Source organism: Apostichopus japonicus, chromosome 9, assembly GCF_037975245.1.
Source record: "Apostichopus japonicus isolate 1M-3 chromosome 9, ASM3797524v1, whole genome shotgun sequence".
Lineage (NCBI taxonomy): Eukaryota > Metazoa > Echinodermata > Holothuroidea > Aspidochirotida > Stichopodidae > Apostichopus > Apostichopus japonicus.
The window spans coordinates 30,175,643-30,192,057 of record NC_092569.1 but is presented as its reverse complement, the minus strand read 5'-3'; the positions used below and the strand labels follow the sequence as shown (position 1 = coordinate 30,192,057).

Below are 16,415 nucleotides of genomic sequence, written 5' to 3'. Positions count from 1 at the left end.
ATCGGTATGGGTCCGATATTGGGATTGAAATATCGGATATCTGCCAAATTCGATATTGGCGATATCGGCACAACACTAGAAACAATGATTTCAAATAGAAGCTTAACTGAGCTTCTGTAGCGCTGCTACAATTGTTTATTTAGTAAGATACATTAATACATGACTATGAACTTACGTTACAAGAAAAATGACACATTTTAAAGCTCATTGTGCACGTAAGTATCAATACACGGTAATCTTAGTCAAACAAGAATAGCTGGGACGATGTAAATGATCCCTACGTATTATTATGGTCCGTGAAACACAAATGCGTTACAACTCATGTCTGAAATGTTCTAATGTCAAAATATAACTTGAACAAAGAACATCTGTCTGCATTAGGCAACAAAGCTGTTTAAGGAAGCAGCCATCTATTGCCTTTGTTCCTAACGTGAACTTACGTATCATACGATAGAGTATAGCTGTAAAACCAGAAAAAAAAACAATAATATAATGTTTCCTGGACGAAAGTTGTACGCTGTAAGTGATCATTGACCTGTGAAACAGATATGGAATATAGACGAAAGAAAAACATTATTAAAAGTGGTGATCCGGAGAATTTACCAAAGTTTAAATCGACTTTACTCTTTTAAACTAACATACTTTGGACTAGTTTGCGAAAAGGTCAGTCTTTCCCTAAAACTGGTTTTATTAACATTTGATTTAATCTGATCCTGCTTAGTGTTGGCTGCAATACTCTATATGTCTTGTAATGTATTCAGTAAATGTCTTTTTTTTACACAGATAATCGTCAGTGCCGAGGAAAGTTCTTCAGGTTGGTGTATTATTTATCTTATTTTATTTACCTTATAATAAGAAGTAACCTCTGTAAGTAATATCACTTATGTATTATAAACATTGATACCTCAGTTGGACAACTTGGGTGGTTGGAAATGTTAGCTTTTTAATGATTGCTCTTGACGTTTTGTTTTCAGTCCTGTCACTATTTCCGAATATCTATTTCGAGGTTGATTTCCACTGAGTAGTATACTTTCAATCTTTTCATATCCTACGTGCCACATCGATATTTTCTCAGATATGGTAAACGAATGGGATTTGCCTGTTTTCGTGAGTCTTTTGATCTCACTTGGATATGATTGATAACTACAGAAGCTTGGTAAAAAAGAAATTCAAGTTACTTAGTCTCTGAATTTCCATTGCAGGCTGAAAACTTATCAAATATAAGTTACATCTGAGAATTCAATAACGTTTACCTCATTTAACTTTAGTCGCGATATCTTCGACTATATGGTAGTTGGGTAATAGTTGGTATTTAAACTGATGTATTGCCTTAACTCTCTTAGTAACGAAACCGGTTCACTTACAACTGGCTCAGAATCTTATATTAATAAAAAATAATAATATTTGATTCATTTAGCGCTTTTTAACAGCGATATGTTTCAATGCGCTTTACAGACTTTGTATAACCCCTGTTCAATAATAACATGTCCAAGAGAGAGTCCCTCCGAACAGCTGCAGCTATATACTGCGCCCAATGACAAGTTATCTCACATGTTCCCATTTAACCCCTGGGTGGAGAGTGGCAATTAAAGATAAAACATCTTAGGCGATATTTTCGTTAGATGAAATGATTTTTCAGTCACAATAAAAGTTTAACTTTGTTTTTACTTTCCATCCAGGGTCTTTATACTTTGGCCTTCAACAACCTGCGTATCCGAGAGACTGCAAAGAAGTATCGAATGCATGTTCCTCTACCCAAAATACATCCGGAGTGTATCTTATTAAACCAGATGGCTATCCGGAACCATTTGAGGCTTACTGTAATAATGATCTTGATACTGGTGGATGGACGGTAGGGATGATTACTTGATGTCTCATTTTCAACAAGTTTTGTAAAAAATTACATCAATTTTTATTACAGCATTATATAGCAATGTAATACAAAGTCGTTATTCTAAAAATAATCTTGATATTTTTATCGAAACGAAAGTTTGAATTAATATTTTCAATATTGTGAAATTTAAGAACAAGGCTGTACTTAGGTACAGTGTTGTTCTTCTTTTAAAGAAAATGTAGACCTTTAGCCAAAGCTACAAACTGTAGTTAGAAATAAGTTCTAATTTCTGTGTAGTTGTTAGCAACAAATCGCATTGCAGTAGGGAACGAATAATAATTATTCAATCACGTCCCAGTTAACGCTTAACTTTTTTTATATTCGTTGTAGGTATTACAGCAACGAAGATCGGATTCTGTAAATTTTTATAGAAGTTGGAAAGACTTCAGAAATGGCTTTGGCTTTCTAGGGAGTGAGTTTTGGATCGGAAATGAGAAAATTGCCGTCTTAACAAATCAAAAACGGTACCAACTGAGGATGGACTTTGAGAACGTTGCTGGAGAAAATTACTATGTAACATACGAAGAGTTTCGTATCTCAGATGAATGGGGGGATTATTATATCTCTAGTTTAGGTACATTCGAAAGATCAGATGGTAAGTGCCTTTTACATTATTATTATTATTAAATATACAGCCAAAATATTCAAACAAATCGTAATCACTTATAAAATGAGAAACGTAAACGTGCAGAAAATGAAAGGTTTATTCTGAAAACGAAGGGATATTTTGGAAGTAAATTACATGTCAAATTTGGAAGAAACTGCTACAATATATATAGTGTACGAGTATACATATAGTATAGGCTATCAGCGAGTACAACGGCGCTACAATACATATCTTAACAATTACAACATGATATGAATATGAGTGCGAGAACAAGCTTTTAGTGAGAGTTCAAATACTTAATCTTACATTAGTATCCATACTAGACTTCCAAAATGCCTCTATTAGCTACAGTGTGATTACACACTCACTACAAGACTGCTTCGTACAACACCGACCATGGCTCTGAACAAGGAACTGTACCTAACATTTGTACAACAGTCAGTTTACACTTAAACCAGGTACGTCTCCCAGTTTGTGAGAACAACCAACGAACAGAAATTTGATGTTGTATTAATTATCATTGTCGTCAGAAATCAGGACACTCACACCGAGAGAACTCTGAAGGCATGACTACCTGGTTTCAGACGAATTGCACAACAAATTATAGTATTTTATCTCGTTATATGGAATAAATATTAACATTAATGTGACTAAGGAACGGCCAATAACTATTTAAACTGTTCTACATTTATTCGAGCAGCGTCTGAATGTATGTTTCTTTCCTTTAACATTCTGACAATCACGTATTTAATGATAACAAACTATGCTATGCCACACATGTCCTATTTGCCGTGGCTGTATCAGGTTACTATTATTTACATATTTTTTTTCTTTCCTGTTCTCTAGCAACAATCCCTGAATGGTGTCCAGCTAATGAGATATTTAGCAATGAGACCTGTGAGAGGACTTGTGACGACCCCGATACTTGCATCTTGGCTACATCTCGCACAGAATCAGAGCAATGTGTTTGCGTCGGTGAATATCTGAGACAGCAAGAAGAATGCATCCCTCTCAACCAATGCAACTGTTTCGTTGCTGACAAAAGAAGTGTGTTAGGGGTAAGTACGGTTCTTTAAGGGCATTTTAAGTGCTTTCCTTTAATGATTTTTTTCCATATAATAACAAGCAAATATTTTCCTTAGATTTATTTAGGAAGCACAAGACTACTACTACGGATATGCATACCCTTATAAACCTTACACTAAAATGCATGGATACTACTAACGATATTTTTGCGGTGAGAACCAATTGAAGGCCTAATGTGTAATCGCAATAGGCCGTTTTAATGCAACATTTAACGGCTACCTGTTCATAACGAACCCCGCGGACTCCTACATCGGAGTTGGCTTCAAAGACCTTATAAAAGTTTCATTAAGATCCATACCCATACCTAGATCACTTGAGGGGATTTATCATTGCCCACCCACCGTTGAAATCCTGTACATTTCACTGTGACAACCGCAATTTCATAATTCATTAATTAGTGGATGTTTTTCTTTTCGCTGAATATCCTAACTTAGGAGGGCCACTTTTACATCAATTCAAGATGTACACGAAAATCAACTTGTAGGAACAACCGGCTTGTTGAGGAGAGTTACCAGTGTAGTAGTCACGCAACCTGTGCTGAGAAGAACGGTGTCCGTAAATGTTACTGCAATCCAAACTACCAAGGGGACGGGGAGACGTGCATCCACAACTGCTTCGTTGCTGAAATAGGAAGTGTATTAGGGGTCAGTACGGTTCATTCAAGTCATTTTCATAATGATTTGTTCTTAATCATTGTCCATATAATACGAAGGAAACCTTTACTATTTATACTCGTCGATAATCACATTACATTTAAATATAACCGAGTAGCGTGCGCATCGTGGTTCGGCAGGTGCCATTGACCGATTTTATTTTTTTGTCACCAGTCCAGCCAAAACTGTCAGTCGAGATATGTATTACGTTTAGTCGGGAATCACATGACCACTCCTACGGCTGTGCATACACGTATAAGCCTGGCAAAATTTTCAGGAATATTTTTTTACACAGTCTTGCCGTTAGAATTATTTGTATGCCTAATGTATAATCGCGATTAGCCGTTGAATAAAATATTTGCATCTCCTTTTTATGATGGATCCAATCGTCCCCTACATCAAATTTGGCTTCAAATACTTTATAAAACTTTCATAAAGTTTAATACCCATACCTAGATCATTCGAAGGGGATTCATCATTGGCCACCCACCGTTTAAATTCTGTACATTTCACTTTACAACAGCATATTCAAAATTTGTTAATTAGTTTGTTTCTTTTCGGCTGAATATCTTTAATCAGGTTGGCGAATTTTACGTTAATTCAAGATGTACACGAAGATCAACCTGTCGAAACAGCCAGATTATAAAGGCGAGCTACCAGTGTAGTGAACACGCAACCTGTGCTGAGAGGAACGGTGTCCGTAAATGTTACTGCAATCCAAACTACCAAGGCGACGGAGAGACGTGCAGCCACAACTGCTTCGTTGCTGACATAGGAAGTGTATTAGTGGTCAGTAAGGTTCTTTATGGTCATTTTTATAATGCTTTTTTACTCAATCATTGTCCATATAATCAGGAGCAAACCTTTACTACTCATACTTGTCGATACTCATGTTACATTTACAGATAACCGAGTGGCGTGCGTATCGTGGTTGGGTAGGGGATATTGACCCATTTTTTGTCGCCAGTCTAGTCAAAACTGTCAGTCGAGGGATGTATTACATTTAGTCGGTAATCACGAGACCACTCCAACGGGTATGCATACACTTATAAGCCTGGCAAAATATGCATGGATACTTGCTTTTACAATTTTGTGGTAAGAACTATTTGTATGCCTAAAGTATAGTCGCGATAAGCCGTTGAAGCAATATTTGCAGCTATTTTTTTAATGCAGATCCCTTCGCCTCCTTCTTCGGAGTTGGCTTCAAATACTTCATAAAACTTTCATAAAGGTTCATATCCAAACCTAGATTACTCGAGGGGATTTATCATTGGCCACCCACCGTTGAACTTATGTACATTCCAGTATGAGAACCGCAAATTCATGATTCATTTATTAGTTGTTTGTTTTCTGTTCGCTGAATATCTTAAATAAGGAGGGCCACTTTTACATCAATTCAAGATGTACACGAAAATCAACTTGTAGGAACAACAAGCTTGTAGATGAGAGTTACCAGTGTAGTAGTCACGCAACCTGTGCTGAGAAGAACGGTGTCCGTAAATGTTATTGCAATCCAAACTACCAAGGAAACGGATTGACGTGCCGCCACAACTGCTTCGTTGCTGAAATAGGAAGTGTATTAGGGGTCAGTACGATTCATTCAAGTCATTTTTATACAGTTTTTTCTTACTCATTGTCCATATAGTTAGAAGGAAACCTTTACTATTTATACGTGTCGATAATAACGTTACATTGACAGATAACTGGGTGGCGTGCGCATCGTGGTTGGGCAGGGGCCATTGACACATTCTTTCGTCGCCAGTCTAGTCAAAACTTTCAGTGGAGGGATGTATTACGTTTAGTCGGGAATCACGAGACCACTCCTACGGGTGTGTATCCACTGCTAAGACTGATACAAAAATCCATGGATACTTTTTTCACAGTCTTGCGGTAAGAACTATTTGTAGGCCTAATGTATAGTCGCGATATACCGTTAAATGTGATATTTTAGCAACTTTTTTTTTTGGGGGGGGTCCGGATTCTTTCGCTTCCTACTCCAGAGTTGGCTTCAAATACTTCATAACACTTCCATAAAGGTTCATACCCATACCAACATCAATCGAGGGGATTTATCATTGGCCACCCACCGTTAAAATCCTGTACATTTCACTGTGACATCCGCAAATTCATAATTCATTTATTTGTTGTTTGTTTTTCTTTTCGCTGAATATTTTAAATTAGGAGGGCCATTTTTACATCAATTCAAGATGTACACGAAAATCAACTTGTAGGAACAACCGGATTGTAGATGAGCGTTACCAGTGTAGTAGTCACGCAACCTGTGCTGAGAGGAACGGTGTCCGTAAATGTTACTGCAATCAAAACTACCAAGGGGACGGAGTGACGTGCCGCCACAACTGCTTCGTTGCTGACATAGGAAGTGCATTAGGGGTCAGTATAGTTCATTCAGGTCATTTTATAAAGCTGTGTTCTTAATCATTGTCCATATAATTAAAAGTAAGCCTTTAATACCCATATTTGTCGATAAACACATTACATGTACAGATAACCGAGTAGCGTGCGCATCGTGGTTGGGCAGGGGACATTGATCCATTTTTTTTTTTGTCGCCTGTCCAGTGAAACCTGTCAGTCGAGATATGTATTACGTTTAGTCGGTAGTCACGATTCCACTCCTACGGGTGTGCATACACTTATAAGCCTGGCAAAGAATGCATGGATACTTGTTTTCACAGTCTTGCGGTTAACACTATTTATAGGCCTAATGTATAGTGTTGCGATACGCCGTTGAATTCAATATTTGCAGTTACATCAGAGTTGGCTTCAAATGCTTCATAAAATTTTCATAAAAGTTCATACCCATATCGTTCGAGGGGAATCTATCATTGGCCACCCACCATTGAAATCCTATACATTTCACTGTGACAAACACAACATCATAATTTGTTTATTATTTTGTTTCTTTGTGGCTGAATATCTTTAATCAGGTTGGCGATTTTTACGTCAATTCAAGATGTACACGAAGATCAACTTGCAGAAACAGCCGGCTTGTAGATGAGAGTTACCAGTGTAGTGATCACGCAACCTGTGCTGTGAGGAGCGGTGTCCGTAAATGTTACTGCAATTCAAACTACCAAGGAGACGGGGAGACGTGCACCCACCACTGTTTCGTTGCTGACATAGGAAGTGTATTAGGGGTCAGTACGGTTCACTCAAGTCATTTTATAATGCTTTTTTCTTAATCATTGTTCATATAATTAGAAGGAAACCTTAACTAGTTATAGTTTTCGATAACCACATTACATATACAGATAACCGAGTGGCGAGCACTATGTGGTTGAGCAGGGGCCATTGCCCTAATCTTTTGTCGAAAGTCCAGTCAAAACTGTCAGTCGAGGGATGTATTACGTTAAGTCGGGAATCACGATACCACCCGTACGGGTTTACATCCACTTATAAGCCTGACCAAAAATCCATGGATACAATATTAACAGTCATGCGGTTAGAACTATTTGTAGGCCAAAAGTATAGTCGCGATAAGCCGTTGAATGCAATATTTTCAGCTACTTTTTATGGCGGATCCCTTCGCCTCCTACTTCAGCGTTGACTCAAATACTTCATAAAACTTTCATAAAGGTTCGTACCCATACCTAGATCACTCGAGGGGATTTATCATTGGCCACCCACCGTATAAATTCTGTATATTTCACTGTGATAACCGCAAATTCATAAGTTATTTATTAGTTGTTGTTTTTCTTTTCGCTAAATATCTTAAATTAGGAGGGCCAATTTTACATCAATTCAAGATGTACACGAAAATCAACTTGTAGGAACAACAAGCTTGTAGATGAGAGTTACCAGTGTAGTAGTCACGCAACCTGTGCTGAGAAGAGCGGTGTCCGTAAATGTTACTGCAATCCAAACTACCAAGGGGACGGACAGACGTGCATCCACAACTGCTTCGTTGCCGACATAGGAAGTGTATTAGGGGTCAGTACGGTTCTTTCAGGTCATTTTATAATGGTTTTTTCTTAATCATTGTCCAGATAATTAGAAGGAAACCTTTACTCTTTATAGTTGTCGATAATAGCATTACATTGACAGATAACCGAGTGGCGTGTGCGTCGTTCTTGGGCAGGGGACATTGACCCATTTTGTTGTCGCCATTCCAGTCAAAACTGTCATTCAATGTATGTATTACATTAAGGCGGGAATCACGAGATCACTCCTACGGGTGTACATCCAATTATAAGCCTGAACAAAAATCCATGGATCCTTTATTCAGTCTTGCGGTTAGAACTATTTGTATTCCTAATGTATAGTCGCGGTAAGGTAAGCCTTTGAATGCAATATTTGCAGCTACTTTTTTTTAAAGCGGATTCTTACGCCTCCTTCATCGAACTTGGCTTCAAATACTTCCTAAAATTGTATAAAGGCTCATATCCATACCTAGATCGTGTGGGGGGGGGGGGGATTTTATCATTGGCCAGCTACCGTTGAAATCCTGTACATTTCACTGTGACAACCGCAAATATATCATTCATTTATTAGTTGTTTCTTTTTGGTTGTATATCTCAAATTAGGTTGGCGATTTTTACGTCAATTCAAGATGTACACGAAGATCAACTTGCCGAAACAACCAAATTATTAAGGCGAGTTACCAGTGTAGTGTACACGCAACCTGTGCTGAGAGGAGCGGTGTCCGTAAATGTTACTGCAATCCAAACTACCAAGGGGACGGAGAGACGTGCATCCACAACTGCTTCGTTGCTGTCATAGGAAGTGTATTAGGGGTTAGTACGGTTCTTTCAGGTCATTTTACAATGCTTTGTTCTTAATCATTGTTCATATAGTTAGAAGGAAACATTTACTACTTATACTTGTCAATAATCACATTACATTACAGATAACCGAGTAGCGTGCGTACCGTGGTTGGGCAGGGGCAATTGACCCATTTTTGCAGCCAGTCCAGTCAAAACTGTCAGTCGAAGTATGTATTACGTTTAGTCGGGAATCACCTGACCACTCCGCCAGTTGTGCATACACTTATGTGCCTGTTACTATCAATGGATGTTTTTTTACAGTCTTGCGGTTAAAACTACTTGTATGCCTAATGTATAGTCGCGATACGCCGTTGAATGCAATATTTGTAGCTCATCGGAGTTTGCTTTAATTACTTTATACAACTTTCATGAAGGTTTGTACCCATACCTAGATCATTTGACGGGAATTTATCATTGGCCACCAACCGTTGAAATCCTGTACGTCTCACTGTGACAACCGCAATTTCATCATTCATTTATTAGTTTTTTTTTTTTTGTTTTTTTTTGTGCTGAATATCTTAAATTAGGAGGGCCACTTTTACATCAATTCAAGATGTACACAAAAATCAACTTGTAGGAACAACCGGCTTGTAGATGAGAGTTACCAGTGTAGTAGTCACGCAACCTGTGCTGAGAGGAGCGGTGTCCGTAAATGTTACTGCAATGCAAACTACGAAGGGGACGGAGTGACGTGCACCCGCGAGGTGATCCCAAAAGATTGCTACGAGCTTTATGTTTCCGGTACACGCAGTGATGGTGTTTACACCATTTACCCTGATGGTTGGTCAAGCGGCATTCAGGTTTACTGTGAGATGGAAAGTAACGGAGGAGGATGGACGGTGAGTTTTGCAAACATTTAAGGATTTAAATTCTGAACTTCCTCATGTTATACATAACTTTCCTCAAAATAATGCACTGAAGATCTTGTGGAGATGAACTTGACCATTTTAGGAAAAAAACAATAAAGACGCAGAATACTCTTGCGAATTACCTCACTTTCACAATATTCATGTCTTTGTTTACTATTTTACGGCTTTGGATCTCATGCTCTTAAGAATTACTAAAATATATTGTTGATTACCTTTTTTCTTCATTTCATAGGTTTTCCAGCGACGATCGAGTGCCTCCGTTGACTTTTATCGTGGTTGGTCGGACTACAAGAACGGTTTTGGTAATAAAAATCATGACCACTGGCTAGGTAATAAATATATCCACTCTATGACCAACCAGAAAACGTACCAGCTTCGTATTGATCTAAGGGATTCCGTTTCCTCGTCGTATTACGCCGTCTATTCGAATTTTAGTACTAATAACGAGGCAGACAAGTATCGACTATCAATTGGATCACACAGTGGAAATACAGGTGAGTAGTTGATATTCTAATCATCGACCCATACATAAATCTGGACCGATTACGTCAATTAGGAGAAGCGTGAATATAAAAAAAATACATGACAACTATAAAGGATCGTTTGACGTGCTCCCCTGTGACAATAATTCTTGTGTTACTCCTTGAATGTGCATTCTACAACAACTAATGTCTTTATCCCATAGCCAACTGATATGTTTTTAATGTTCACAGCAATATTCAATTTCAAACGCATGAACTGCAGTTGGAACGCACTTAGGTTATCAAGACTGTATACAATGCGAATATACATAAGAAGCAGACGATAAGATTCGCTAATCCTTGGTAACATAGGTGTTCTTGCCGTGTTTGCACGTGACAAGCACCTAACATGATAGGAGGGACCGTCATACACAATATATAGGACTATTACAGTAGATATTCTAAAAGTAGCCAGGCTCTATGTATTTCTGACACAGAGAAAGTTAATATCAACATCACTATCACCCCAACCTAAACGAGTATTCTGAAATTTAACGTAAATGTATGTTGCCTTAGCGCTGTTGTCTACAAAACTCGCTACACTTCGAGCTTACGAAGGGGAAAATAATATGTTATTAGTGTCTGGAAGTATGTCACATGTGCCCTCCGCGTTACTATGTAGCGAAACTTCGGGTGGTATGTATATTTGATGATTCTCATATGTGCAAACATTGAGGCGCTATTTTAGGATAATCATGTTATATAAAGTCATAGAAGTTTTGTATCAACAATCAAATAAAGAAAATGAATGAATAGTATTGCCAATAAATGCCGATAAATAAATGTAAAATAAAGAGCGATATTAGCGACTCTATAGTGACCAAACCCAGGCATTTGCTTAAAGTAGTTTCTCCATCTGTATATGGCTCCTGTTGTGGCACTGTATTTTAAACGGAACAACAACAAATGTATGATAACGTACTTGCCATGGCAAAATACCTACTTATGCATCCTAAATATTCAACACACACGCAAAAAAAAAAAACGCGGAACTGACGTGTTCATCTTGGTATGACAAAAAACGCACTGCCCTCTAACTGACATCCGATGTTGGATTCGTTCACAGTTTACAAATTGATCGGTTTATTTATTCTCTCTCAATTTTTGCAGGTTATGATAGTTTGTCTGATAGCAACAACAAACAATTCAGTACAAAAGACCGGGACCACGATGGATGGAGCAGCTACGACTGTGCTGAGAGACATCGAGGAGCCTGGTGGTTCTATGAATATTATGAATGTATGGATTCTTATTATTATTATTGTCGGTCGTCTTACTGTCCCAATTATTGCAATTATTTTCCCGATGGCAGCGACAACTGCGTGATTTGCGCTGATTCTCACCTCAACGGGGACTACGACGGCACTACTCTAGGAACGAACGTATACTGGTATAGTTATAGTTTGAACGGTAACGGATGTAACCTGCAATATACTGATATGAAAATACGACCGGTGTAGACAAATCACTGTATAAATAACACACTGCCCAACAGTGCAGGCTTTACTTAGAAAGTAGGGAAAGATCCATACAGATCTTCGAACGTTGGACAGCTGGACGTGTAATAGACACAAAAGAAGTGAAAAATGCAACAAAAATTACAAATAATTAATTTTTAAGGGAATGAGAGGGTATCATTAATTGAAATTGATGTCAAATTATTAATCTTAACCAGCTTACTGTTGTTTGATAGAACTTTTTCAAATTGATTATTGTATGAGTCTCATAAAGGATAAAAAAAGTAAATTTGTCCACTTTTCTTTAATGTTTTTCATCCCTCGTAGTCAATCCTCACCCTCCCACCCCCCCTCCACTACCCCCAAAAAAAGTTAGTCAGTTGGAAATTAACAATTGCATGGAAGTGTATATGTAAAGATTCTTGGTTTCTAGAACACACACATTTTATATACTTCTAAATTTATATGATGTCATTATTAGGGTTGCAATGGAACTACTGACAAAACATTGGGTATCACATATATATTTTACAACATACCTAAATAAATATTCTCATACAGGTCATGTAAACATATGACAAGGTATTCAGTGGTTGCATCTCGTGTTGTTAATAAAATGTAAATTGTCAACTTAAAATAAAGCAATGTTTATAACAGGTAAATTTGGGAATTGTTTAATTCTGTTTGTAAAAATTAATAAAGTACAAAGTCTAAACATCCTACTATGTCATTGAAAACCCTATCAAACAGAGGAAAGAAACCAAACTTTAGAACCATCAAAAATCTACTACAAAGCTTGAAATACTCAACTAACGCTACGTGTGGACTACACAATACAGTCATGGTAAACTACTCAATTCAATAACAACCATGTGAAGAAAACTTTTTAGCCCTAACAATTATTCTGTTACGAAAATTCTGATTGTTTGTTACTGTTTTTAATATTGATACCCATAAAACAAATAAATTTATTGTAACATTATGCAACAATATTCTAAATATGAGATAACTTTGGATCATCAAGGTAAGAAAAAAAACTTGAAGCTCTTCTTCAGTTTTTCACATATATTTGAATTTCAAAGACATTTGTGTTAATGGATTAGTTAACATAAATAGTGATGCCTGGATTCACAGGATTAGGTTTTTCAATTCTTCAGATCACTAGATGGGTTTAGTTTAAAGGATCATATTGTGAGAAATATTTGTCTTCTGTTTTACTTTATTTCTCTACCCATTATCTTCTCTCTCAAATAACCGTCGACCCCCCCTCCCTACCCACAACATTGTGTTTAGTCTTGTAGTAAATTAACAGCATCATTATAATATATCATACATATTAGTTAGTTTCTCTCCTATTTAGGAAGCAGTGGGGGTCATAATTTGTCAAGTTCATCATCTTCCATTATTTAATTCAGGAGCCAATGGTTGTTTGATCAATATTTCTTAAACAATTCCCATTAAATGGAATACAATGTGCACACTGACTAGTATTCTTACAACCCTCTGCTAGGTATATAGTCCATTTGTTAAGCAAATAATTAATTTTACTTAAATTCAAATATAAAATAACATGTGTTCATTAATTCACACACAATCTACTAAATGCATTGCTTTTGTTTACGGAAAATAGCAAATTCAAAATACCTTAGGTGCTAAAAAGCCACATCCCCTAATTTGACTGGATTTATCAGAAATCTTGTCTTTATTCTAAGCTTCCTTTAATAAACGCTCTTAAATGAATCTAGTACAGGACCTTTGTGTGACCTATTTTAAGCTGTGAGTTCTTAATATAATATACTTCACAAAATATATGTAATTATTGATATTGTTCAGTAAATTATACATAATCAGTAACACTACCAAACCGAATGATAAAATGACTTTTTAGTATACCCTCTTACTGCAGTAGCAATAAAATTCAATGGTTATCTTACCACTAAAAAAAACCCACTAAATATTAATAAAATACAGTATTAAGTTAGAAAATATGTTAAGTATTATCAAACAGTATTAAGATGAGAATACTGAAAAATATAGGATCATTATAAGTACATAACAAATACAAATTAACATTAATAAAATGAGGAAATTGATTTTAACTAGTTGCTAAGTCTGTAATTTAGTTAATCCATAAACAAATGAACATATTTAGTACAAGATTTCCCTCTGTATGAATCTTTTTTCTTGAATGTGACCAATAACAAAGAAGCTCTCCAGTCGCAAATAAATGTCAATAGAGGGTACTGTCATGGATCCCATCTAGTTCCAGGAAACTTGAATAACAGTTGATATGAATTTTAGTACCGTCAACATGAAATTACCAGAAGTAACATAGCTGTACCAAAATTTGATCATCTAATTTTACTTGTAATAATTGGAGAAAAACATCGTTTGAAACATTTTTCGGAATACAAAGCTTTAAAAATATTAAATTAAGCACCTTTACTTGTTCATCAACATTCTTGTTTCGTTCTGCGAAACTGCACAAGTGCAACTTTGAGTCAACCACTCATCAAGCGTTCCTTCATACGATAGCTTACTATGGTCCTTTAAGAATAATAGTAATATATTTGGATGTCAAGGTGACCAAAATGTATACCAGAAATATTCTGTAGCTACCCAAATTACTAGTTTGAAATTCTTTTGCTGAGATGATGATGGTTGGAGTTCCAGAAGTTATTTCTGTTAGTGTGAGATTCTTTTGCTGCGATGACAATGGTTAGAAATCCAGACGTTATTTCTGTTTTTCCTCCCTTAATTCAGTTGGTGTGATTCCTTCTGCCCTTTGCCTCTCATTCTCCAAGACATTGTCTTCTGTTGCTGACGACTATTTTATGATAAAATGAATATCTATATTATGATAACCTTTCTATGATATATCATAATTTTAAGGATTTTTTCATAATGTGAATTTTATAACCCATGTTAATAACAAACTGTAAACAATTGATTTACCTGCCAGTATGTTCGGTTAGTCCAGAAGACTAATGATGCATCTTCCTTCTGGCATTAAGCTTACAGCCACCCCCATTTATAACTTACACTCACCAAAACCTCTGTCCCGCTTCCCCACCCCACCCCTTACCAAACCACGCAACGTTGCTATTATTAAACAGTTAACTATGGCGCTAACACTGTACACCGGTAATGTATTTTACAGCAACTGCGTTATGAACTATAAACATATCCAGCCGGTTAACTTGAATGCAGAGATAAACAGACAGTCAAATTACGTAAATTCATACCAATGACCTTCCAACAGATACTTAATATTTTGTTATATGCAAGTGACATTTTGTTGTAGTATATAGCGGTGCAATCTGGAACTACATACCATCAACTAAGCGTTTCAAAAGAGAGTCATTTGCAACAGATGTTACACCGGTCTATGATTTCACACAAACTTTACAACCCAAAACGTCTGAAATATAATGCATACAAGTTTTGTAGAAGGTAGGGGTCTGAAATTACTTAATGTTGAACACAACTGTATGGACTAACATTTTAATGTTTCAGCCAAATAGCTGCATTGCTATGAGATCATGCCCTTGAACAAACTTGATGATGCAATGCAAAGTGCTATTACACAACACTGCAGAAACTCACCCAAGCAAAGAATATAGCAGCCCCAGCACTGACATCTACCTAACAGCTGGATAGCTCAGTCAGAAGAGCACACGACTGTACCCAAAGATTACAGGTTCAAGTATATCCTTTCATTCTTTAACTCTTTTCAATTTTATTTATAATTTTCTTGTTAGTATACTGTTGCATAATTTCAATCATTAATTTGAACAGAATACAAAATGGGATGCATTAAAAAATCATCAGATGATATTGGAGAAAAAATATTAAAAATTTGAGTCTTAGTTTGTTGTTTCAAATATCTGAACTTAAACATGAAAGATGAATGATAAAAAGAACAATTGCACAACGGACTATAAAAAATACTAGTATGTAACATTTAAAGAATTTCTCACTTGAGAAACAATACTTTGGAACTTTTTGTTTTGGTTATCCTTTTATTCTTTTACTCTTTTTAACTTAATTCATAATTTTCCTGTTAGTATTCTATTGCATAATTTCACACATTAATTTCAACAGAATACAAAAAGGGATGATATTGTAGAAAAATATTAAATTAGAGTCTTAGTTTGTTGTTTCAAATATCTGAACTTAAACATGAAAGATGAATGATAAAAAGAACAATTGCACAACGGACTATAAAAAATACTAGTAAGTAACATTTAAAGAAACTCTCACTTGGGAAACAATACTTTGGAACTTTTTGGTTTGGTTTCGTCTCATTTTCTTTTCTAATTTCACGCCAATCATATTAACAAACCATTGCTATCAACTTGAAAAGTATTTCAAATTTTAATGAAAATAAACAACTCACCATCTCTCACTTCGAGTTATTACAGAGATGGTTTCAACTTTTTTCATGTCAACATCTGTGCCAGCTTTCTCTTGACTTGCAACTTTCAATTCCCTTCTAATTCTTTCATGTTTCTCTTCTGTATGATTTAAACATGGAAAAACACTTA

General features: G+C 36.2%; 2 protein-coding genes across 3 annotated transcripts in view; both read left to right on the top strand.

Annotated features, from left to right (window-relative positions):
* LOC139974298 (uncharacterized) overlaps positions 1–16,415 on the top strand; it is a 73,160-nt gene that overhangs the window by 31,289 nt on the left and 25,456 nt on the right. Inside the window, exons 7-8 of one of the 2 annotated variants that reach the window (XM_071981329.1) lie at positions 10,123–10,384; positions 11,522–11,902. In XM_071981329.1, the coding sequence (XP_071837430.1) occupies positions 10,123–10,384; positions 11,522–11,871 (612 nt within the window). In that variant the 3' untranslated portion in view covers positions 11,872–11,902. Of the gene's footprint in view, positions 1–10,122; positions 10,385–11,521; positions 11,903–16,415 lie in introns of those variants that run through there. The other variant, XM_071981330.1, reaches the window with a different exon arrangement.
* On the top strand, positions 493–4,839 carry LOC139973799 (angiopoietin-2-like). Its single transcript, XM_071980666.1, has 7 exons — positions 493–519; positions 784–814; positions 1,680–1,852; positions 2,225–2,489; positions 3,348–3,559; positions 4,022–4,142; positions 4,820–4,839. The coding sequence occupies exons 1-7, from the start codon at positions 493–495 to the stop codon at positions 4,837–4,839; spliced, it is 849 nt and encodes a 282-aa protein (XP_071836767.1).

Bases quoted from the DNA above. Each gene is read 5' to 3' on its own strand.
- LOC139973799 (XM_071980666.1), top strand. From the start codon at position 493: ATGTTTCCTGGACGAAAGTTGTACGCT. The intron at 520-783 runs GTAAGTGATCAT...TTTTTTACACAG, and splicing joins CTGGACGAAAGTTGTACGCT to ATAATCGTCAGTGCCGAGGA. The intron at 815-1,679 runs GTTGGTGTATTA...CTTTCCATCCAG, and splicing joins TGCCGAGGAAAGTTCTTCAG to GGTCTTTATACTTTGGCCTT.